Consider the following 26,310-nt stretch of genomic DNA (forward strand, 5'->3'; position numbering starts at 1 on the left):
TATACTTACATATTATTTTATAATTACATATTCTATGAGAAAATACTGGGTATCTGTCTATATGATTAGATTACGATGTAATTCATTCATCAGAAATTTAAATTACACTAATAAATTTAACTAATAATCATTAAAAATGCATTATAAAGTTAAATAAATAGTACAATACTACCTTTGTTCATAGAACAACGGACTTCTGAGGACTTGGATATTATACCTTAGTGTATTCCCACGGACAATAATGACTCTCCACTATTACCAACCGCAAATGGGAGAGACAATAAAAGTGCTATGAAAATGTATGATAATTTTGGAATACGCAAATAAGGGCTAAATTATTTAACTAATATTTCACATCGACCGCAAGGAGATTCAATTTGTTGCGGCATCAGACACCTTACGAGTACAACATTAATTTAAAACCGACCCAAAAAGCACTACAAGTAATTAAACGCGACATTGAATACAACCGTGGGAATATGTACGCAAACAACACGCCCCAGCATAAATTAACTAACAATATTATAGAAACAATCGGGCAATTAAATTTTTATACAGTTGCGTTTGAGCAAATATATGACCTTAGTGACTCGGAGAATGCGTCGCTGGCGAAGTTACTGAAATAAAAATAAAAAAAAAAAACTGTCCACATGCTCGCAGTTTTACAAAACGGCTCGGACAATTAAACAATTGGGATCTTACGGCACAGGTGAGTGCGACGAAAAAAGATTTTCCGTTTCAGATAATGAAATGACAACAATGGTGGCGTTTGCGCAAGGCATTCGCACGGCGAGGTTGGCGAGTGGGGCGATATTTTATATAGGGGAGCGAGCTGCGCGGGCGCAGCCGTAGCGCCGACATGCCGCTGCGGCTGACCTAGCGAGATGATCCGCCTCGTCATACTCGTGTGCCTCACCATCGCGACCGCTTCCCAAACAGACGTAACCAAAGATGCTACCACTGAAATACCTGCTGTTAATGCCACCAAAGAAATCTTGAAAGCGAGCGAAACTGGTGACCCATCTAAAGTAGAGATCGTTAAGCAGATACGCCGATTGAACGATGACGGCTCGTACACCATCGGTTACGAAGCTGATGATGGCACGTTCAAGATCGAAAGTAGAGATGTCTTGGGCAACGTGAAAGGGACCTTCGGGTACATAGATCAGGATGGTGAAATCAAGCGCGTGACATATTCTTCATCAAGTGATAGTACACCGGTACCGGTGACGACTAGCAGCACTACACCGAGCACACCAACTATGATAGTAAGGATGAACAAAACTATATCTTCGACTACTAGAAGGCCATTAGCGACCATCGTATATCCAACTAGAAGTATTTATACAACAAGGGGAACTGTCATCCAGCCTATACCTAGAAGGAGGCTAATTGCGAGTTCGACGAGAGCAGCAACCGCCGAAACTACAACAGAAAAACAAAAACCAGAAGAAACTACAAGTAATATCCTGAATCTTTACAAACCAAAGTCAGAAGACAGTGTTAAGTCGCGAACTCAAATTTTAAAACCTATGCCAACTACAGTGAGTGATGATTTAATTACGAAACAAACAACTAAACTACCGACGACAGTGAAACCAGTTTATGAACATATAACTGAAAAGGGCCCTGAACAAGATGTTAATAAAGCGAATACTATCCGCCGAGAGCTGACCGGAACCAGTCCTAATCCACATATGGTCAGCTTACAACAATCAGTTGGTGATGACTCCACTGATGTATATGGAAGTCATCTGTCTCTTGGAACTGTGCGCCCGTTGTTCACTACCACCACACCACGTCCGAGACTTGTGCCTATACATTCTTTAGTAGCTGCAAGGCAAAAGATTCATCAGCAATACCAGGAAGCACAAAGTCAGGATCAAGAGACTACTGTTGAAGCAAGTACAGGCCGTGTTTTCAACCAGGAAAACGTTGTGACCACTAACCCAGTGCCAGTTATTCATATACCAACTGAAAGTGAAGACGATAGGTTATACCATCAACAACCTATTTACAGAAGACCGCAAGCAGCTGTTCACTTCCGGACACGTGAGTACTTAAAAGACAACCCTGGAGCTGCTGTGCCTATTGGAAATCAGCGGCCCTTTCTTCACTATGAATATCCGAACAAAGTACTGGAGCCACAGTACGTGAGGGAGACATCACCACCGCCGCAAACTAAAACAACATCCGAACCTGCAACCGCTGCACCGTACGAAATCAGACCTGTGACTAGAATTATCCCTATTCCAGTGGATGAGAGAGGTGTTCCAATTCAGGGGTATCAAGCGAGATTTGTTAATCCATACCATGTAACCCAACCTCAAACTCCAGCGATAATCCAACCGCGATATGAACCGATCGACGAAATGAGTTCAATATCTGCTCCAGTCAGTACAAGGGACTTGAAACGCTTGCTCCAGATTCTGATATTACGGCAGAACCGTCTGCAAGCTTTAATGGACCAGATTGTGTCGCCTGGACCGGCGTATCAGCCGGTACACCTATTCCGGCAAGAGCAACCTCAGTATTACAGGTTTGATAATCGGCGGTACCAGGGTGATGACCGCTACGATTATAGATTCGATCAGCAGCAGTACAGGCAGCAAGAAGCGTATTCAAACCAAGTGCCGAGTTACGACAATTCCCAATATGAAAGTCAGCGTTATATTCCTCGACGTAGGATGTATAGACCGTATGATACAGTGAGCGCATCATCGAATCATATCGAGGAATCTCCCGAGTACTTACCACCGGACGTTCGAGAAACTTTACTGTTGAAGATGTTGATGCTGGCGATCAGTCCTGACTTTATGCCAACACCAGCGCCACCTACCGAGCTGACCACCGCTGCACCCCCGAGAAAGCAGGTCAGGAACGTCCAGATCCTTGGAGAAGACGGCTCTACGGACGACAAGAGGTCCATGCAGAGATAATGAGGTACTTTTCCTGTACTTGCTAGAGTAATTAATTCGAGTGATACCTTTAGGTCTATGCAATACTCAAATGTAGTGTAAATATTTTTTTTGTAATTTTATTAATGAACCTACGTTAAGCTAAAGTGATGTTTTATTATATTCCTCACGTATCTAACAATGGTGTAAAATTTAACTACAGTTCAATATTTGAATAATTAAAAGTATACGATCACTTGTTTCTCTCTGACTACCTCCTAATGGATCTTACAGATTCGTATATAAAATTACGTACAATAAATGACAGGTTTTGCCAAATATAATTTCGTATAAACTTGTCCATTGTTCGTTTATATGCAATATTTATTGAGCTTGAAGAGGTTCTTTTATACAAAGTTTCTTGTTTGTAGCTCTCACAGTTTCCCTTGTGTGTTTGACCGTCAGTCAAAGAAATATAATAGTTTCATATTAATTTGAAACACAATTTTGAATCTAGGTCGTTAAACTAACATTTTGTGTAGAATATCGATCAAATGTCGACTCTTATGTCTAAATATCATTCAGAATAGAATGTTGCAATGATATTTTATTATTAGACTACGGGTACATATGTTAAACTAAGTCTTGCACTCAGAACTAGTCGTAACAATGACCAATATTACACCAGACAGTTATTGGGTCAAACCAGCCGCCATTATGTCGCTGGATATATTTACTTTATAATTTGACCAGTACTCGTCCACAGAGATCTGCTATAACTTTGTATTCAAACTTTTAAACAGTCTAATAAAATTTACACAAATATTTGTACCGAGAATCAAATTTGAGACCTTTTACAGAAAGTCAATAACTATTATTGCTAGTCTTACTGGGTTTTAACTGTTACACAGATATACGCATTTTAAAAGATTACAAAAATTTGTCCTATTCGTGATTAAATATTTTATTAAATTTTTCTTACTTATAAAATTAAATCTATTACTTATATATATTCCATAGTACCGCTCATGTCTATAGGCGACGGTTACCACTTTCCATCAGGTGGGTCGTTAGCTTGTTTGCCATTCTAAGTTGTATAAAAAACATTAGTAAAACTTAAATGCATATATATATATATATATATATATATATATATATATATATATATATATATATATATATATATATATATATATATATATATATATATATAGTAATATTTACCCATTGGAAAAGGTGTAAATATTAAAAATCGTGTATTTTAACATATATATATGCTAATATTTATATATCTTTTTAAACATTTAAATTTTTCTTGAAACCCCTACATATAAAACTATAACAATTCCGTATTTGTGAATACACAAACCGACCAAATTACTAGATAAAATTTGATGAAATTTACTATAGTGATAATGTAGTCCTAGATTTTTATAGTAGTAAAATACTTATCTCGTAAGAAAATAGAAAAATTCCTCATACAAATGACGTAAAAAAACACAACAAGTTATTATTAAAATAATAATAACATATTCTTTATTACACTCTAGAATATATAGAATAATATAGTAATTAAAATTATATGTATTAAAAAATACAAATTTACTCACAAGACAATGTGAGCAAATTTGGATTTTATCTTTAACACACAATGAAATAAAATGTCTGAAATGTTGTGCCAATACTTAATTCAAATAATTTCACAAGATCTCAATTTAATTATGTTACATAAAATCTGTGTAACTGACACTAATTTATTTCTATTTAATTAAATATAATTTAATTAAAGTTTGGGTCACTGTAATTAAACAACACATGTAAGGTGTAATTAAAAAAATAATTTACTCACTGGAATTCTATCTGATAAAGAAAATGTACACATATATAAGAATGTTTCAGCGTAACTTAATACACTACACATGCATAAATGTACATATTTCCGCAAACTGTCAAGGAAATACTCGTAGACGTGATTTACGAGTCTAATTAGTCATAGTGAGAAACCACAAAATCAGATTTAATTAAAATTCTTCATACATTTATCTTACTATAAAAAAATCCGTATTCATTACCCATTAATGCCTTCTAGTTTTTTTTTATTAACTATACAACTAGATTTGCAAACAAGCTGACGGCCCAACTAATGGAAAGTGTTAATTGTCGCCTATAGACATGAGCAGTACCATGGACATAACAAAGACTGTTTCGCCCATGATACCCCCCATGCGTTACCATTCCTGAGGACTCAGGTGTTATTCCTCTGTTGTGACCGATATAATTCGTAAGATCGACAAGCTACTCAGCTTGACAGCAATGGCCAATCTAATACCACATTGCCACTTTACAAACAAACGCAGGCTGATCTATTACAAGATGGAATCTCAGCTTTCTCGTTCCTTGGATGAACAACGTTTGAAATTTATTTTTTAACAAAAAGAAGGCAAACAATTTGAAGAAAAGTCGTTTGCTTGGGTACCTCTGTCCCATTCGTGTTTCGACCGTAAATCAGTTGTATTTGCATGGCTGTGTTTCGGTTTAAAGGGTTGGATATGGCGTGAATTTAAAGCGTACAGAGGAATAACACCTGAGTCCTCAGGAATGGCAACGAATGGGGGGTATCATGGGCGAAATAGTATACTCTGTTATGTCCATGGTACTGCTCATATCTATAGACGACGGTTACCACTTTCCATCAGGTGGGCCGTCAGCCTGTTTGCCCTTCTAAGTTGTATAAAAAAATAAATACAGCCCGTCTGATGGTAATCGATCACTGTAGCCTATGGACGCCTGCAACACTAGGGGTGTCAAATGCGCTTTACCGACTTTGAAGAAAAATCAATATACTTTTTTAAAGAATAATGATGCTGAATCCGGATTTAATATACAATTCATAACTTTATTTAGAGACATGTGAACTCAACAGACATACTAATGGTTTTTTTTTTAATGTGAGTGTAGGCTATACATTATGCATTGTTAAGATCTTACCAAAAATGTCATACAATGGTCAACCTTCACGGACGTGGCTCTTGCATAAGGGTGAGCAGTAAATGGAAGCGCTATTAACGTACACAATTTTAGTAGCAACTGGTCAAATGTTCTAACGGTTCCGTAGCAAAATATGAAAGATGTAATCTTACAATTTATTTATTTATACATTTGCTCGCACTGAAATATGGCGTCCTCTACCATTCAACCGTTGCTCTAAACAGAGAGAGCAAATGGCGGTGCATTGGACTAGCGGAAACAATTTGTACATGAAATAAATATTTTTATTTAATAAAAATATTAATATATTTTAAGACGAATTAACATACAAACATATAGAATAATTAATACATATTAATCCTACATTACATCGATGCTTTCATCGATCCTAAAAACGAGTCAAACCAGCCGTTGTTGGGGGGAAGGGATTGTTAGTAATGGAGACTGAGAATCCTATTGTTAGCAATATACTCAACCAGGGCGACCTCCTCGCGGTTCCCCCTGGAAACTATCATGATTAATTCTTGATGAATTCATCATGACGAGCTAACTGGTCTGTTTTCATTCTCATCTATCACCCTTCACTGGTGCTCCGCCAGCGTATCCCGTTAGCGCAGGCGGGGTTACCATACCATTTTCATACATCAAAAAAAAAAAAAAAACAGAAGGAGTCTAGTGTCAAATGCTTCTAAATTACTTCATCCACTTTAAAACTCATCTCAAGCATGCACAGTGCACACGGCACGTAATATGTAACACGTTATTTCCGGACAATAAAGAAACAAAATAGTGTTTATTGTTTTGACAGAGCAGTCAACACATTTTTAGGAACTGGATACATTAGTAAGTGAAACAGTATCACACAAATTTAGATCTTAAGTCAATTGAATAAAGTAACAATTATTTATATTTAAGATCATAGTGAATAATAGAGGTCTGAATTTGAATATATATTCGATATATTTCAATGTAAAAACTACCTGATTAACTTATATGTATTTTAACATATGTGTAATCGAAAAAGAAAAAGCAACCGTCCGGTACCCTTAGTCATAAGCGGATATGCAACCCGAAACTAATCGAGGTTTCTCGATTAAATTACATGTAAATTAATCGTGTAGTGATTACATTAAAATATAATATATATTTTCTTATTTACGCAACTTATATAATGGTGTTGATTTTAAAAAAAAACTTCAAATTTTGTCTATATAAATATTTCCTGTAATTTCACTAAATCGAAACGGTCATGACAGCTGAGATAGGCACTAGAAGACGATACAATTATATATATATATATATATATATATATATATATATATATATATATATATTAGTTATTAATTATCCAATGCAAAACAAAGGCCTTCCCCATAAGAAGAGCTTTGCTAGCATCTAATTGCCACGCTTGGCACCGCAATTAGGTTTTTAGTAATGATTTTATAGAGACATTGTGCATCCCTCTACCACAAAATTCTTACGACAACAACAGAAACGGAATGGGTGGCCTATTTTGATTTATTATATCATTTACAAAGCAGATTTAATAACCTATTCTAAATAACATTTGGACTTTAGAATTGCAATATAATGTAGAGGCTAAATACAGTTTAACATTTGCATACCTCTATTGGGTGCTGCATGTTTTGTGCCTACTTGTATATGTAACTTCTTATTGTGCCATGTAACATAGCAAAAGAATAAATATGATTCGATTTGATTTACCCCACCTTGCCAGTATAAATGATGTACATAAAGCTAAAACAAACACCAGACGCTTATAAACAGAATGTAAATAACAAGAGAATTAAGGTCACGTCTGATCGAATCGCGCCTATACATTAAGAGTATTAACTGACTGCTCTATTAACGTTCAATTATGCAACGCACTGGGAAACGACACATGTGTCTGTCTAGTTTATTCCCATCATGTGTAAAGAATGGTGTCCCACGGCCTCGGGGCTGCTTTGAAAAAAAAAACCCAGCAACACAATGAGAGTGCGTTATTATGGATCATTGTGTAATGTAAATTACGTGGTGTATAAAGATAAACAGGTTGGTGTTAATTCTACAATTGTTCTCTTATTTTTCTACTTAGCTACGCATATACAAGTACTTCGTTGTTTTTTTTTATGGGTAAAGATGGTGTAGTTACCCCGCCTGCGATATCGGTATACGCTGATGGGGCACCAGTGAAGGGTGACAGGTGAGAATGATGGCAGGTCAGTTGGCCCACAGTGACTAATTGAATCAGAATTAACTACTATGGTTTCCAGGGGACACAGCGTGGATGTCGGCCTGATAGGGTGTATTGCTAGTAATGAGGTTATTAAATCTCATTACTAACAATCCCTTTCCTCCCCCAGTACTTCGTATTGTACCAGACATTTACTGTCCACTGCTGGATATAGGCCTGTTCCATACTCACCAGAGGGAGACTTTGTACAAAAGTTGATTGCTTGGGTACCTCTGTCCCATTCGTGTTTCAACCGTGAAGCATGTGTGTTTGCATGGCTGTGTTTCGGTTTGAAGGGTGGGAAATGGCGTGAATTTACTGGGTACAGAGGAATAACACCTGAGGAATGGCAACGCGTGGGGGGTATCATGGGCGAAACAGTATACTCTGTTATGTCCATGGCACTGCTCATGTCTATAGGCGACGGTTACCACTTTCCATCAGGTGGGCCGTCAGCTTGTTTGCCATTCTAAGTTGTATAAAAAAAGGGAGTTTTGCCAGTACTTGTCACGCTTTGTACGGTTGACAAATGCAGTTAGGCTTTGGAAATATTTCAAGAGAGACGCTGCTGCCTAACCCTCGACCGTTGACTTCCTTTAGTCGCCTCTTACGACATTCTATCTCACGAACTCGCTAACGATGTCTATTCCATTGACAAATTCGCTTGTGACTTGTCTAGAGAGCCAGTACTATTTTAATACGTGATAATGGAAGGGATTGTAAGCAATGTAGTTTGACAGCCGCATTGCTAGCAATATGCCCTATTAGCTTAACCTCCACGTGGTTCCCCCTGGAAACCATCATGAACAATTCTTGTTGAATTCACCACGATGGGCTAACTGACCTACTTCATCCTCACCGATCACTGGTGTCCCGCCGGTGTATACCGATAGCGCGGGTGGGGTTATCATTCCATTATCACCTATTTAAAAAAAAAACCTATAGCCATGTGGACCCCGCATAGAATAGGCCACCCATTCCTTTCATGTGGATAAGAGGTGACTAAAGGAACTTAATGATTGAGGGATAGGTAGGAGCGTCTTCAAACATCACCAAAGCCTAACCGCGGTTGCCGGGGAGAAAGGGATTGTTAGTAATGGAGACTGAGAATCCCATTGCTAGCAATATACTTAACCAGGTCGACCTCCTCGTGGTTCCCCCTGAAAGCTATCATGGTTAATTCCTGATGAATTCATCATGATGGGCTAACTGGCCTGTTTTCATTCTCATCTATCACCCTTCACTGGTGCTCCGCCAGCGTATCCCGTTAGCGCAGGCGGGGTTACCATTCCATTTTCACCCATCAAAAAAAACCGCGGTTACCAACCCGCTTGTTAAACATGGCAACTACTGACAAATCTCCCCAATGTGGAGGCCTATATTCAGCAGTAGATAGTCAACGCCTAATATCATGGGTCCTAACCCTATATCCAGGGGGGAAAAAGATAGTTAGTGTTAGCGTCTAACACTCTAATTGCTAGCAATATTAATTACTAATAATATTAGGTCGATCTCTACGTGGTTTCCCCTGAAAACCATCGTGGTAAATTCTTGTTGAATTCGTTACGATGGACTAAAAACCTGCTTCCAAACTCATCTATATAATCTCTCACTAGTGTCCCTCCGGGGTGTATGGGTGAAGCGTGTGGGGTTACCATTCCATGTTCACTTATAAGGAACCCCGTAACAGTATGGAGATCAGAGTGCACCATCCTACGAGTAGAAGTAGTAACTCAGAAATAACATATTTGCTGGCATTTCGCCTAATACATTTGATTGTAACGTGGCAGGGCCAAGCTGTCGCCATCTTTCATGGGCATCATCATTACCAATTGTGCCAATAATCCGTCAAATTTCCCACGAATAGATTTTGTTTGAGGTCAAATGTATACAAGGAGAAGGAACAATTTTAATACGGATTGATTAAATTTTAAATCGAAAGAATCATGAAACAAATCTAGGTTTTTTTTTTTCTAATATAAAAAAAATACACTAAATATTTACAAAAAAAAATGAGATGTTCTCCCTAAATTAGTAGGATCCAAAGGTGATATCGTGTAGGGGAGCTGCTCCTCCTTGAGGCAGGGAATATTCTTTCAGGAGCTGATCCAGCATTGAGAACGGCTGCGAGCTTCTTTGTTGAGCGAACTGGTTGGCAGAAGGAAATCTGTGCTGGGCTGGTTCCTCGTAGTCTTGGTACTCGATGTGGGGTTTGGGAGCGAATTGCGGTGCTGGTCTGAAGTCCTGTTGCGGTTTGTACTGCCTGGCCGGCTGGGGTGAAGGGCTGAAGAAGCTGTCTTGGACCGGTACTGGTGCTGGCGCTGCGCCAGCGAAGAATGTAGGCTGGAATAATCAAATAAATAGATATTTTCATGAAACTAAGACGTGTTATCGAAGATATTTTTTAATTCTTTACTGAAACAGCGAACGTTCTGAGTCCTAAGGTTGTATAGACAAATTGCTAATGTCAAAATTTTGTACTTTTTATTAAAAATCCTTTTTACTACCTATTATAAAACGTTATAATTTGAGAATAAGTTGACGTAAGAAGCTGTTATCTACTTTCAAGGTCATTGCAATATTTTATTTGCATTTAGTATTGTTATCATGAATTTATACCATACCAGAGGGAGACTTTGTACAAAAGTCGATTGCTTGGGTACCTCTGTCCCATTCGTGTTTCAACCATGAAGCAGTTATGTTTGCATGGCTGTGTTTCGGTTTGAAGGGTGGGATATGGCGTGAATTTACTGGGTACAGAGGAATAACATCTGAGTCCTCAGGAATGGCAACGGATGGGGGGTATCATGGGCGAAACAGTATACTCTGTTATGTCCATGGTACTGCTCATGTCTAAAGGCGACGGTTACCACTTTCCATCAGGTGGGCCGTCAGCTTGTTTGCCATTCTAAGATGTATAAAAAAAAAAACTCAAGTTTTAACACCTAGGCTAAGTTAATGAATAAACTTTTTTTGGTAAAATCGAAGCGACAGATTAACTGACCTAGTCTAAGTTTAAATTATTTTATACATAATTAGAATTAAGAGCCTAATTGTCTAGTTCCTTGCGAGTTCTTCTCAGCAGATAACATTTCGAATATAGCATAAAAATATCATAAGAAAAGGACGATCTATTTAAATAAATATTATTTCTATTTCCAACGTATACCGATAGTGTAAACCAATAGGATAGGTAGAGCTGGGTTACCATTCCATTTTTGTCAATTATTAACCTATTTCTTGGGTCAAGGACGTCAAAGGTCTCCATGTATAATGAAGACGGCTTAGAAACCCTTGACTTCACAGAGTGACAACCTTGTCTGCGCTATTGTATACACTGGTGAGGTACCAATGAGAAATGATAGGTGAAGATGACACCAGGTCACTTAACCCATTATGGCGAATTCCACAAAAAATAACTACGGTGGTTTCTAGGAGAAATTGGTATCAGGTAATGCTTGGAGGTTGACCTGAAAAGGGTATATTGGGGGGAAAGGGATTGTTAGTAATAGGGTCTAATGAACCCATTGCTAGCAATACACCCTACCAGGTTGACCTTCACGCGGTTCCCCCTGGAAACTATCATGGTTAATTCTAGTGGAATTCGTCACGATGGGCTAACTGACCTGCTTTCACCGTTACCTATCATCCCTCACCGGTGCCTCGCCGGTGTATACCGGTAGCGCGGGTGGGGTTACCATACCATTATCACCCTCATTAGACCTCATTACTAACAATCTTCTCCCCTTTATGTGTAATACCTTAGGTGGTGTGGGAGCAGACTGCGGCGCGGGCCTGTACTGCGGTTGCGGTGGTGGTGCAGGCCTGTACTGCGGCCGGGGCTGTGGTCGCGGCTGCGGCGGGGCAGGGGGAGGGGGTGGTGGCGCTCGGTATGTAGGCCTCTCGCGGGGCTGCGGCCGCGGGGCAGGCGCTGCCGGCTCGTCGTAGTCGTAGTCATACTGTTGCTGCACTGGTGCGCGACCTCCCTGGAAACGGTCATAGGAAATTCAAGTCATCTTTATGCAAATATACTTGTTTACAAACACTTTTAAATCGTTTTTTTTTTATTTGCTGCAGGGTTCGGAAAGTTGTAATCTGCTGAGAAGAGCCCATTCGTGTTTCAACCGTGAAGCAGTTGTGTTTGCATGGCTGTGTTTCGGTTTGAAGGGTGGGATCCAGTCCCCCAGTCCTCAGGAATGGCAACGCATGGGGGTATCATGGGCGAAACAGTATACTCTGTTATGTTCACGGTACTGCTCATGTCTATAGGCGACGGTTACCACTTTCCAACAGGTGGGCCGTCAGCTTTTTTATTATATATTATATATATAAAAGCTATAAAAGAAATTAGGACTAACCTGCGACTTGCTGGCCCTCAGTCCCTCTTGCCTGGTGGACTCATCCACCAGCGTGGGCGGCGCGACGGTGATACCTTCACCTGCTGGCTGGAAACCGTACTTGTTCGCCCCGTACTCGATAACACGCACCTGGTGAAAGAAAACATGTATCTTTTATATTAATACTGTTACTTACTAGTTGTTTCACGCGGTTCTGCACACGTAAATCAGTCTTCAAAGTATCCTACCTGTTAAGTTAGGATATAACCTATATGGGTTGGGGGGGAAAGGAATTGTTAGTAATGGAGACTGAGAATCCCATTGCTAGCAATATACCCAACCAGGTCGACCTCCTCGCGGTTCCCCCTGGAAACTATCATGGTTAATTCCTGATGAAATCATCATGATAGGCTAACCGGCCTGTTTTCATTCTCATCTATCACCCTTCACTGGTGCTCCGCCAGCGTATCTAACGGGTTACCATACCATTGTCATCCATTTGAATAATAATAATAATTGCACTTTTGCTTGTTTGTATACGTGCTATTTCATTTTAAAAGGCGTTTTTTTTTTTTCATTTTTATCAACTTCAGATTTTTACAAAGGGTATCCTAAAGTTTCGGAAAACACTAGGTACATTAAGAGTTTATTAGTACATTACTGCAGCGGCCAGCAACTGAGGCATTGATGGACGAACGTGCAAATGTGGGCCAAAGCGTAGCCGAGGCACACATATGTGAGTCCATCAATGCCTAGTTATGGTCAAGGCTTGTATAGTACTTTTCTCAAACTATGCGCGGACATCAAAAACACAATTTTACTTTTTAAGTTCAATGACGAGTAACGAACAATAACAATTTTTCACGCGCCATAATGTTCGTTTTTTTTTTTCAATAAACGGCTTTCTATATGCAAGCCAGTTTGAAATTTCAATAAAACTTTTTATTAGTTACCTTCTTGGTAGCCATGTTTCGAAGTAAAAGGTCATTCTATTTTTAAATTACAGGACAGATATGAGTTTATATAGTAATTTATCTGGCCGCAAAACACGATGGATTTCCATACAACTTTTGCCGGCCGCTGCCCGCATGTATCTGGCCAGTACGGCAATTTTGATTTATCTCTAAGAATATTGTCACAATAATGCTCACATTTCCAAGCATGTTTGAGAAAAAAAATATAATAAATCACCTTGCCAGTATCATCCTTGTACCCATATTTGCCTTTCACCTCTCCGGAGGGGGATTTGGTTTCAATTTTAAAGGAGCCGTCTGCCGCTTCGTATCCGTAGGTGTATGAGCCATCCTCGTTGTGTCTGTAATGAATGTAAAGAAAGAAAAAGATTAAATTGATGTTAAAAAAAATTTTTAAGAAATAAATATGCGACTTTTTTTGCAATTACTGGGTACAGAGGAATAACACATCATGGGCGAAACAGTATACTCTGTTATGTTGATGGTATTACTCATGTCTATAGGCAACGGTTACCACTTTCCATCAGGTGGGCCGTCAGCTTGTTTACCATTCTAAGTTTATACAACTTAGAATGAAAAAAAAATTTTAATGGCGAACTAGCTGATTGCTCATCTGATGGAAAGTGATAACCGTCGCCTATAGACACGGTATTATGAACATAAAAAAGGAAAAAAAAAACAATAAACTAAACATAAACTGTGTCGTTTATGATACACAACATGCGTTGTTATTCCTGGGGACTAAGGTAGTTTTTTTTAATGGATGATAATGGAATGGTAACTCCGCCTGCGCTAATAAGGTACCAGTGATAGGTGAGGATGAAAAGGCAGGTCAATTAGCCCATCGTGACGAATTCAACGATAAAATAATAACGATAGTTTCCAGAAGAGAACCGTGTGGAGGTCGACCTGATACCCTATCAGGTACCCTATATTGCTAGCCATGGGGCAGTTAGAACCTATTATTAATAATCTCTTTCTCCCCTGTATCCATATTACCTATGCCTAGTCTATAAGCGATGGTTACCACTTTTCATCAGGTAGGCCGTCAGCTTATCATTTTAAGTAGTATAAAAATTTATATATTTTTTTTATACAACTTAGAATGGCAAACAAGCTGACGGCCCACCTGATGGAAAGTGTTAACCGTCGCCTATAGACATGAGCAGTACCATGGACATAACAGAGTATACTGTTTCACCCATGATACCCCCCATGCGTTGCCATTCCTGAGGACTCAGGTATTATTCCTATGTACCCAGTAAATTCAGTAAATTAATATACCTGTTGATCTGCTTAAGAATGGCGACCGGAGGCGCGGCTGTGGGCTTGGACTCGGACGCGATGTACCGCGGCGCGCGCTCCTCCGCGTACTGCGCGTGCGCACACGCCACCAGACCTACCAGAAACTGAAAAAAAAAACCGTTTCATATATCACCTAAACCTATTTTATAATATCGGAAAGATTATCTAATAAAAACTGGAAAAGCTTATTTATTTAAACACGCTAAAGTAATTCTTTAAAAAACAGTCGGATTTATAACATAAAAACCAGAGGGAGACTTTGTACAAAAATGGTTTGCTTGGACCTCTGTCCCATTCGTGTTTCTGCCGTGAAGCAGTTGTGTTTGCATGGCTGTACAGATGGGCAAAGCACCGGGTTTAAACCCGGTGCTTTGGTAAAAACCCAATAAACACCCATAAACTCCCATAATCACCCAAAAAAATAGGTTTTTACGTATTTTTTTGAAAATATGTAAGTAATACCAATAAATTATTTTTATAAATTGTATTGATCAATTCTACAATATTAAATAAAACGTTAACTAATAATATTTCAGGAAATTTTAAAAATCTATATATAATAAAATGAAAGTAATTAATTTTCAGTGTTTTCATGTTGCAGTTGATCAACATGTTGGCCTTTTGCTTCCCGTAGATACTTTAAAATTTCTTCATAACACCTCGTTCGCACACATGGCCGTATATATTTAAATTCTTGAGCCACTAACAGTCCGAAATACTCATTTCTTTTATCCTCTTCTCCATAAATTAAGCATTTAGAACAGTTTGTTTCTTCTTTCAGTAAATTTTCTTTTACTTTATCCTCGTTTTTTTCTTTGTTGCGACGACGCTGGGTAAATCATCTGGACACTGGGTCTCACTATCGCCAAATATATTTGGAGATCGGCTTCGGCTACGGCTTGGCAGACATTTTTTTCTTTCTACAATTTTAAATTAAATTTATTAGAATAAATGCTTCGAACACACGCGATCTAAGTACCTTTTGTGTTTATTATACCTTACCTACCTAGGTATAAAAAGAGTACTTACGTAGATTTTCTTTTATTAACTGTTTTATACGAAGATCTTGATCTCTCAAATTAGCATCCATTTTACTTCCAGTGATTATCAACTAAATTAATAATCCACAAAGTATTAAATAACGTTTTTATGAAATATTTAGCACAAAAACAATACCCTTTAAATATCGATCGTCAGTAACTGTGGCTGACTTACCTATATTCTAGCAAGCAGGACTGCCAGATGTGAAGGGGAAATCCCCAATAAATTGTTGCATGTGACTGATGATGTGAGCATGTTCGTTTCATAATAAAAATGTTGCCAGGTAACCAAAAAGTCGTATGTTTTTGTGCGAATTACGATCATAATCTTTACGATCGTACATTAAAAAATAGACAAATAATAGTATGAGTACGATTTAAATCGTATATCTGTCAACCCTGCTAGCAAGACAGCGACAAAATCACGTTGCATAACAATGTAGCCCAAGCTTATATCTTATGAAATATACGGAAGAGATACGGACTTAGAAAAAACAGAAATGTTGTTCTTTGTGGAAGTCATTGATGAAATTCTATGTATTTTAGCCCGCAAACTTTCTTCAAACAAAAACAGCGCCATCTAGTATCGAGTTCTGTAATTATCTCTTTGTTTATGGATTTGAAGTAAGACCGCCACGCATGCAATACATTATGACTGGGGATTCCCCTATTCGTCGACGCTGAATATGAGGCGACGACAATCACTGTCAAACGTGTTCACTATTACTCTGACTCTGGTAACGTGACTTCCTGGTAACGTGTTAGGTAGGAAAAGCAGTAAAAAAGTGCATATTAAGGGAGCAGATTTGAAATAATATTTATACTTAACAAGAAATAATTAAAGGTAAGTGGATTTTTGAATGATACAATTATATCATGATCACTTAACAATTTTAACTTAAAATTAGATGTATTATTACAAGCTTTTATTTAGCTTGCGTTATGTAAATAAAAGTATGTAGGTATGTTCGTATGTTGATGCAATTATCCTCAATACTCAACCGACTGGGATAAAATTTTCCATACACGTTTATTTTGGATGATAGTGCATAGTTAGCTGAGAGTCGTCATTGGATAATAATGGTGGATAGCCTAAGATGTGTACTAGATATTTATTTTTAACATAATATGCGTAAGTACCTAATCGAATTAAAGAAGTTGCTGAGAAAAATACAGAACAATACGATAATAAACTAGCGTCTGCGTTTAATCCTCCGAGGAGATGTAATTTTACAAAGGTTTTTTGTATTTATTTTATTATTTTTTTAATAAATTTATTGTAAATAACAAGAAATAATCATTGTAAAAAAATAGGCACTCTATTGTTGAATTTTCGTCAGACCAACTAATCATCGTTCATTTTTTTAGGTTCAATGGGGAGACCTAAAGATTTACGCATATGGGAGCACTACCGTACTTTACCAAACAAGTCTGTTTCTTGCAAGCTTTGTAATAAGGTCTACAAATTCAGTAATGCTGCCAAAATGCTTCAACATCTTATCACTTGTCCAAAATCTCCAGAAACATTAAAAGACTCTATGAAACTTATAAAAGATAGCTCGTCCAAAACCAAAATGTCTGGACTGTCAGAGATAGAGACAAATGATTCTTTTATAAGCCCCTCGTCGTCTGCTAACACTACAATAAATGCTGAGTTTCAAGACACCGATGATCATATAAAAACAGAATTAGCGAGAGCTATATTTGTAACAGGGACGCCATTATCGATGGTGCAACATCCTTTATGGATACAATTTTTCGAAAAATTGCAACCAAAATTTAAAATACCTTCACGTAAAGCTTTAGCGACAAAATACTTAGATAAAATATATAGAGAAATGCGTTTTGAGTTAAATGAGGAACTAAATGCTTGTAGTTACTTACACCTTCAGTGCGATGGCTGGTCTAATTTAAGAAATGAAGGAATAATAAACTTTCTTATATCAAAACCTCAACCTGCATACGTTAAAAGTTTGAATACAGAAAGTAATCCTCACACTAGTGAATACCTTAGCCAAGAAGTTGAAAAAGTAATGAAAGTGTATGGAGCAAATAAGTTTCTTGTACTTATTGGCGATAACGCTAGAAATATACAAAAGGCATTCGAATTAACAAAACTCAAATATCCACATGTTGTTCCTCTCGGTTGCTGTGCACATATCCTTAACTTGTTGTGCCAAGATATTGTAAAGATACAAGAAGTAACTGTGTTTATTATGCAAGCCATAAATATAATAAAAACTGTTAAAAGGAGTCAACGATTAAGTTCCTTGTTGATAAAATCAAGGCAGGGTGAAGATTCTACACAAACACTAAAATTGCCTTGTGCTACAAGATGGGGAAGTCATGTTACTTCGTTAAAAAGTTTGAAAGCAAATAAGATAGCTTTGCAAATATTAACAGTTAGAGAAGATGTGGTAATTTCAAGAGATATTAAAGATTTAATTCTAAGTGATGATTTCTGGACGAAGACAGGGGAATGTATAAGTATTTTGGAACCAGTCACTGAAAGCATATTTTACTTAGAGAGCGACCAGAATCGTTTGCATCGCACATACATTACATTTAGAGATGTACAAGCTAAGATACGTTTTGCATTAAATGAGATTTCGACATTGAGCGAAGAAAGCAAACAGCAGATTCTAACATCAGTATCTTCAAGATGCAATATGGCAATGAGGCCAATACATTTTGCAGCATATATTCTAGACCCCAGGACTCTAGGAGTCGAACTTACTCAAGAGGAAGAACTTAAGGGTATGGAGTTTATCTACAATTTAAGCCAACACTTAAGTTTGTCAAATGTAATGGCAGATTTGGCGTGTTATAAAGCTAAAGAAAACTTTTGGGCCAGAGGATTTGTATGGAGCTCATTAGATAGCATTGAGCCCCTAATATGGTGGAAAGGTATTTGTGGTTCCACTGAGTTAAGCAAAGTAGCGATTCGTATTCTATCAGCTCCCTGTACTTCGGCAGCCACTGAGCGTTCCTTTAGTATCCAAGGCTACATACATAATAACAAAAGAAATCGACTTACAACTGAAAGAACTGAAAAAATTTCATTCATTTGTTATAACTGGAATCTTAAACATAAAGCTGAATGCGAGGACATTCAGTTTAATGAAGAAAATACCTTAGAAGCTTTCATTGAGCAAGTAAATGAACATAACAGTTTAGACGAAATAGAGCCTATCGAACCTATACAATTCATCGCTTGTAATAACTCTGAATCTGACAGTGATTGACTGTAGTTTTACATTTTACTTTCATCTCTTTCTTAATAAACTCAAAATCAAATTAAAAGTTTTTTATTCTGTAGGCTGCATAATAATATTGTCTATGTCCAGTATAGTGGACGTCTTGCGGCTGAGATGACGATGATGAAGTACAAAATCATAAACACCCAAAAATTTGGGTGTTTATGGGGTTTAAACCCAATAAACCCAAAACACCCGGTTTTTACCCACCAGACTTTAAACCCACCCAGGTGGATTGCCCATCTCTACATGGCTGTGTTTCGGTTTGAAGGGTGGAATATGGCAGTGAATTTACAGGGTACAGAGGAATAACACCTGAGTCCTCAGGAATGGCAACGCGTGAGAGATATCATGAGCGAAACAGTGTACTCTGTTATGTCCATGGTACTGCTCATGTCTACGATATACGATAGGCGACGGTTACCACTTTCCATCAGGTGGACTGTCAGCTTGTTTGCCATTCTAAGTTGTATAACAAAAATATATATGTATATATATAACAATTTCTTTATAATATATTTTATAATGTAAAAGGACAAACTAACAAACTGACAAAGAGACTGAAAATAGCATTTTTTATATTTTAAAAATTGCATTTTTCATATTTTTAATTAACAAGTGTAGGTATGTAAAGAAAAACTCGTTTCGCGCGGGCGAAATCCTTCAAGTAGGTTATAAAAAATGCAGTTATAAAATAAAACATTAAGCAGTCATTGCGAACATAACTAAATAAGTAGTTTTTAAAGTAAACCGCCAGTGACCTTGACACTACAGTCGGCTTATTTGTGGCGTGACGAAAAATAACTTACTTATTGTTAAAAAAATACTGTTACTCTACAAGTGAGAAGAGTGCGCGATTTTCCTTTCTATTCTATTCTATTCACTCATGATATCCCACTGCTGGGCAATGATTTTATTATGCAACTTAGAATGGCAAGCAAACTGATGGCAAACAAACAGCGACTGATTGACATGAGCAGTACCATGGATATAACAGAGTATACTGTTTCGCCCATGACACCCTCATGCGTTGCCATTCCTGAGAACTCAGGTGTTGTTCCTCTATACCCTGTAAATGCACAGCCATATAAATGCATAGCCCTTCAAACTAAAACACAGCCATGCAAACACAACTGCTACACGGTAGAAACACGAATGGGACAGATGTGCCCAAGCGAATAACTTTCGCCATGTTCTTCCAAAAGTTCCTGTTTTGCACTACCTTAAACGATTTCCTTTTAAATGTATCTAGGACATCACGCTAGGGCACCCTTCCTGGGCTGGCCTCGGCGACGCTGTCCATCAGTAGACACTTTCTGGATGAAAATCTTTGCCCACCTATCGGGATCCATAAAGCTAATAGGAACCGTCCAATCCCATTTAAGTTTACTTCTTATTTTTTTATTCCATGAAGCAGTTCGTGTCATGATTATAAATGAGCGTGAACTGCCAAGGAATGGAATGCACTTCCTTGTTCCGTGTTTCCAGGATAAGACAACCTCGGATTCTTCAAGTCGATCGTGAAGCCATATTACGTTATTTTTACTAAGAAATATTCTAAATGTGAAAGTGAGTTTGTTTATTTTTCATAAAATAATAACTACCCGTTCAATTTACGTGTAATTTGATCGAAAAACCGCGCTCAGCGGGCCAAGCTACGCAGTCGGGCTTGTGCTCGCGTCACAGTCGCTCATGATTAAGGATCACGAATTGATTACGAAACTAGTCGAGCTTTTTCGATCTAATTACAAATAAATTAAATCGGTAGTTATTACTTTAAAATTATAAAATTGATGTTATATTGTTTCATATTTAATTCTAGATAGATAGATAGATACTCTTTATTATCTCCTCCAAAAGATTACAATAGTAAACTTATTATAAATATAAATAATTACAAGAAATAATCACAATGAGAAAACAATGGGCGACCTTATCGCTAAGAGCGATCTCTTCCAGGCAACCTTTGGATGAAGAATATCATTTAATGAAATAACCGTGTTTCATTATTTCATTATCGCTATAAGCTTCTAACTTGCACAACGAGTGGAATGACGAAAATTTACGCATTGACGACTTTACGTGTCAAAGTATTTCTTTATATGTCTCGTTGCTGCAGCAATTTGCTTGAGCACCCCATAACGAGTATTTACGCTAACAGTTAGTAAGTAAAAGTTTAATAAATATAATTTAGCAATAATTTGCATTTGTATTTACAACTACTTTGAATATAACAAATTATTATAAATGAATTAATTAAAATTTTTAAAAATTATGTTATTTTTTTTTTATTTTTGTTAAATATACATATATTTACTATTGAACACCGGGGGGAAGGGATTGTTAGCAATGGAGTTTGACAGCCCCGTTGCTAGCAATATCAGGTCAACCTCCGCGTGGTTCCCCCTGGAAACCATCGTGAACAATTCTCGTTGAATTCGTCATAATGGGCTAACTGACCTGTTTCATCCTCACCTATCATCCTTCACTGGTGCCCTATCAGCGTATACCGATAGCGCGGGTGGAGTTACTATTTCATTATCACCTATAAAAAAAAAACGATTGAACACCGGCTTTTTGCATAAGGGGAGTTTTGCCAGTAGTTGCCAAACTTAGCAAGCGGATTGGCAACTGCCGTTAGACTTTGGTGGTGTTTTAAGAACGACGCTGCTGTTCATCCCTCGTCTATTAAGTTCCCTTAGTGTCCTTTTACGACACCCATGGGAAAAAAGGGGTTGGCCCATTCTATGTCGGGAACACACGTCCCACCAGAAATTTACGTACCTATAACTCTGCAGAAATTTCCATAAACTCTACCATAACCATAAGTTAAAATAATTTGATTCATATAATAAAATTAAGCCACCTATATAATTTATTGTACAATTATGAATGTACTTCGACACCGATATCAAACTAGCCGTGAGAATCGAACGCGGAAATAATTGCATTACACCGCTACACCCCCACAAGTAGGTACAATGATATTATTATCCAATATTGTGTAAAGTATGACATATCATAAACATATATAAAATACATAGATTAAGTAGGTGTATCTATTTTTTTTTTTACAAAGATCAGGCTGTATAACTTAGTTCCTTTGCCTCTCCCATTGTGGATAAATTGATGCAACTATATATTATCTCTTTGTTTTTTCTTAATTTGGAAAAATCTGTCGTCATAGCAGAGATCACAATTTATATAGATATTAGGAATTTTGTGCATTTGTACTGTTGAATAGATTTAAATAGGATTTAGCATAAACCATATTCTATATAGGTAATAAGTAATATTTCCTTTGTCTTAACTGACTTTCTTTTTAATAAGAACTTTTGGCGGGAAACCTTCAAGATAATTTTTTTATTTTTTTTTATAAGGCATGGATTCAAATGGATTCAATAACATTGGATAACATAATCTATGGCTTAACAAAATCGAATTATGGGATTTAAAATTAAATCTTATGTAAATTAATTATAGTTTTAAAGGCAATTTTTATTACGGAATCTTGATTTTTGTCTTTTATAAATTCATGAATATGCATCGTGTTTTAAAAAAAAAACAAAATCATAGTCTTTGGCTATGTATATGTATAACAGTTAGTGAGTATTTTTTTTATACAAGTGTAATATATACATATAAATGTATGTATATATGTTAAAGTGGGCGGAAACAGAGCCAATACAAAGGGAGTGACAATCAGAAATCCAAAGGAAGGCCACTGTTCGGATAGCCTAGCCATTCACTACTGGACCGGTTGGCTTGATATCAATGTTGCTGACCGGGTAATATTAAATAGCATAAATAAACATACCTAGTTTTTATGGAACTACTCAGTAGCTTAGATCATGCACCTTAGATAGAGTATCTCGACACGAACTGATGCCTATAATTTGTGACTCTAGAACGTGGTGAATTCAGAGAATATTTTTGATTGCCAACTTTGATTTCTTTTTAATCTATCTAGTCCTGCCTGCGTTATTGGTATACACTGGCAGGGCACCAGTGAGAGATGATTGGTGAGGATGAAAAGGTAGATCAGTTAGCACATCGTGACGAATTCAACGATAAATTAGTAATGATAGTTTCAAGAGGGAACCGCGTGGAGGTCGACCTGATATATTGATAGTAATGAGGGACTAACTTCCTCATTACTAACAATCCCTCTCCCCTCTGTCCTTTTAACTAAATAGGTTATCTACTACTATAACTAATTAATTCCATTTACTAATTCATTTAAGCACAAAGTATTTTTGGCTGTAGGAGCATGCATTACGCTCTGAACAATACCAATATGAAAACTACCTATATTTCAATGAAACTTAATTAAAAGCTATCAATAACCTTGTATGCATATTGTTGAGAGCACAAAAGAAACACTCTCTTAATAAAATCAATAATAAATCGTAATAATCGATCGATTAATCTATATTTTACTTATTCTACTATTAAAAATGACTCGCTAATTATTTTCTCTCTAACTACACTGGGTTGGCTGGAAGAGATCTCTTTCAGAGATAAGCCCACCCTTGCTAACAAGTTGTTAAACTAAACGCTGTGTCTTTTGTCGAAATGCAATAAAATACTATCTTATGGTCGAACAATTATTCATTTGTTTAAATTCTCTTTATGTTCTATTGAAACTTATAATAGTAATGTAAAGTTATAGACATTTTTAGGGTTTTTTTTTTATGGGTGAAAATGGTATGGTAACCCCGCCTACCGCTAGCGGGATACGCTGGCGGAGCACCAGTGAAGAGTGATAGATGAGAATGAAAACAGGCCAGTTAGCCCATCATGATGAATTCATCGGGAATTAACCATGATAGTTTCCAGAGGGAACCGCGAGGAGGTAGACCTGGTTGGGTATATTGCTAGCAATCGGATTCTCAGTCTCCATTACTAAAAATCCCTTTCCCCCCGACATTTTTAAGGTTGATACAGCTATGTCCATAGATAAAAGATTTGACCAAGACTTGGTCAGAAAACGTCGAAAGACAAACCATGTTCTGAGCGGAGAATATGAGAACGAACGCTCAAGGTATGGAATGAAGTCCCTGTGGAGCTTTTTCTAAGAGACTACAGCGTGGGGTTCTTCAAAAAAAGGAATAAAAAAGTTTCTTCGGGATCGGCGACGCGGGCACAATGCCTCTGGCATTGTAAGCGTCATAGGGTACGGTAACCGTTTATCAGGTGGGTCGTATGCTTATTTGTCACTTCAGTGGTATAAAAAAATATCACCACACCAATTATAAAGATATGAATGCACGTGGCAAAAAGAGAACGCCAAATAGGGAATTTACGAAGAGGCCTGTACCCAATAAAGGATGGACCCGGATTATAAAAGCACATCCAACACTACGGTTAAACAAAACTTGTATTGTATCCGAAATACAAACATACTTGCAAATTTTAATGATATATAGATAGATATATAATTTATTTAAATTTCTCATACATTTATTTTTGGAGGTTACATAAGTTAATGTATTGTGAAGAACTGGTGTCTGAAGTAGTACTTAATGCCCTTGTTGTCCTGACAAATGTTGTTTACGCTCTGTTACTTCTTACTGATTTTTTTTTTTTTTATCAACAAAAAAACTGTACTATCAATTAAATGCCTAATTAAATTAACTACGAATATGGCCTTACATTAACAAATACAAATAAACATGTCCTGTATTTTAAAACAGCACGAAATCCGCCTCGCGGTCCTGGCATAGAATGGGCTACTCTTTTCATTCCCGTGGGAGTCGTAAGAGGCGACTAAGGAAACTTAATGATCGAGAGATGTGTAGCAGAGTGCCCTCTTAAAATATCACCAACGCCAAACGTGGCAACTACTGACCAAATTTCGTTTATGGGGAAGGCCTATTAATAGTGGACAGTTATTGACAGGTATAATAATAAAAAAATATCTTCAATAAAATCCTAAACTACAATACCAAAAGTACTGTTTTTATATTCTGTGGTAATATCTGTTTAATAAAGCAGGTGTTCAAATTATATATATATATATATATATATATATATATATATATATATATATATATATATATATATATATATATATATATATATATATATATATATATATATATATATATATATAAGTTTTATATATTCGAATGGAATTTACTGTATATAATTGCTATTATCTCTACATCAACACCAGCGCACTATAATTTCACGAAACAACACAGCACTGCACTATATCGAAGTCAACCAACAAAGAAACCAGTTAACCACCGTGACGTCACACATAGTTATCAACTTATCACACGCAAGCCAATTATAACAATCTAATTATAATGTAGTTATTAACAAAGTATTTTACATTTTATTTTTCACTTTCACTCTCTATACGGTGCATATAAAAAAAATAAATTATCGAATCTGATGCAAGTTACCGTTAAAATAATGGCATAATAACAGAATACCTTTGCTTGATTGTTGAAATAAAAAAATAAAATGTTATCGTCTATGATCTACTTATATTTTCTTTTTAATTCCGACATCATGTGAACTTATTCCCTAATTTGTTATTTTTTAAATTTAGAACAGATTTGAACGTACCAATCGCGCTAGTGCCGCCATGTCGTCAAGTCGGAGGCGCGTCGCGGGCGTAGGCCGCTTTTATACAAAGAACGGGGCTAAACCTTTCACTCTATAACAAAATTATACTTAAGGGATGTCGTCATTATTTTTCAGGAGTAAGGGGTGAACATTTTTACTCTTAAAAATAAACTTTTCCAAATTATTTCGCTGAAGTTATTGTATACGGATTATTTTTGTCTATAATTTCCTTCCGCAGTAACCGCTAAATTTTAATGAGCATTATTTTAAAGAGCTCTTATATTGGGAAACAATAATTAATTATACGTTAAAATATTGTTAAAAAAAACTTAAACCTCAGTTGAGTCTAGATTGAATTTGTTTCCAATTAAGTACCTACTCTACAGAAGGTGTAAATAGGTAGATAGCATCAGTTAGTTAAAAATCAGATATGTACCAAAAATAGGTCATTTGTGTTGTGACTTTTTGATGAAACTTTATAGTTTTTATAGGAATTTATATTTTTGATATAATATAAGAAAGTTAAGAGTCAAGTTGTCTACTTTAAGTTTCATTTACAACAAGTTACAAACTTGGTATCTGAAGTCTATATTTCAAATAAAAAAAAAAATCAGTAACAAATGTTTAAAATACATGTAACCAACTCTATCAACCTCCACACACGAAATATTTTTGAATGCGCCATTTGATTTGTTTG

The 26,310-nt window shown here is 36.8% G+C and overlaps 3 protein-coding genes across 5 annotated transcripts; 2 read left to right on the forward strand and 1 right to left on the reverse strand.

Annotated features, from left to right (window-relative positions):
* The first annotated feature begins 364 nt into the window (after positions 1 to 364).
* On the forward strand, positions 365 to 12,006 carry LOC113521472 (uncharacterized). Of its 3 annotated transcripts, none has more exons than XM_026907040.3 (2): positions 365 to 2,943; positions 11,888 to 11,985. In XM_026907040.3, exon 1 carries the CDS (start codon positions 885 to 887, stop codon positions 2,937 to 2,939), a length of 2,055 nt encoding a protein of 684 aa, XP_026762841.2. In that variant the 5' UTR covers positions 365 to 884; the 3' UTR covers positions 2,940 to 2,943; positions 11,888 to 11,985. The 3 variants fall into 3 exon arrangements, 1 of the variants encoding a protein (XP_026762841.2); XR_008253325.1 differs by lacking the exon at positions 365 to 2,943 and adding an exon at positions 7,750 to 7,940 and having other exon boundaries at positions 11,888 to 12,006; XR_008253324.1 differs by lacking the exons at positions 365 to 2,943; positions 11,888 to 11,985 and adding exons at positions 7,750 to 7,940; positions 10,222 to 10,356.
* Positions 10,091 to 25,671, reverse strand: LOC116412654 (bromodomain-containing protein 4). Its single transcript, XM_052899069.1, has 6 exons — positions 25,614 to 25,671; positions 14,717 to 14,841; positions 13,650 to 13,773; positions 12,480 to 12,608; positions 11,883 to 12,107; positions 10,091 to 10,464 (listed from the first exon to the last, which is right to left on the reverse strand). Exons 1-6 carry the CDS (start codon positions 25,632 to 25,634, stop codon positions 10,153 to 10,155), a joined length of 936 nt encoding a protein of 311 aa, XP_052755029.1. The 5' UTR covers positions 25,635 to 25,671; the 3' UTR covers positions 10,091 to 10,152.
* LOC128201605 (uncharacterized) lies at positions 15,571 to 19,275 on the forward strand. The gene is made up of 2 exons (XM_052899060.1): positions 15,571 to 16,621; positions 17,146 to 19,275. The coding sequence occupies exon 2, from the start codon at positions 17,151 to 17,153 to the stop codon at positions 19,020 to 19,022; it is 1,872 nt and encodes a 623-aa protein (XP_052755020.1). The 5' UTR covers positions 15,571 to 16,621; positions 17,146 to 17,150; the 3' UTR covers positions 19,023 to 19,275.
* Positions 25,672 to 26,310: the final 639 nt, after the last annotated feature.

The sequence above is a fragment of the Galleria mellonella genome, unplaced genomic scaffold (genome assembly GCF_026898425.1).
Source record: "Galleria mellonella isolate WM207_F2 unplaced genomic scaffold, CSIRO_AGI_GalMel_v1 utg56, whole genome shotgun sequence".
NCBI lineage: Eukaryota > Metazoa > Arthropoda > Insecta > Lepidoptera > Pyralidae > Galleria > Galleria mellonella.

Excerpts from the sequence above, each read along its gene's own strand:
- LOC116412654 (XM_052899069.1), bottom strand. The coding sequence starts at position 25,634 with ATGGCGGCACTAGCGCGATTG. Across the intron at positions 14,842-25,613 it reads TGGCGGCACTAGCGCGATTG|TTTCTGGTAGGTCTGGTGGC; the intron begins GTACGTTCAAAT and ends TTTTTTTTTCAG. Across the intron at positions 12,609-13,649 it reads ACAAGGATGATACTGGCAAG|GTGCGTGTTATCGAGTACGG; the intron begins GTGATTTATTAT and ends TTCTTTCACCAG.
- LOC128201605 (XM_052899060.1), top strand. The coding sequence starts at position 17,151 with ATGGGGAGACCTAAAGATTTACGCATATGGGAGCACTACCGTACTTTA.
- LOC113521472 (XM_026907040.3), top strand. The coding sequence starts at position 885 with ATGATCCGCCTCGTCATACTCGTGTGCCTCACCATCGCGACCGCTTCC.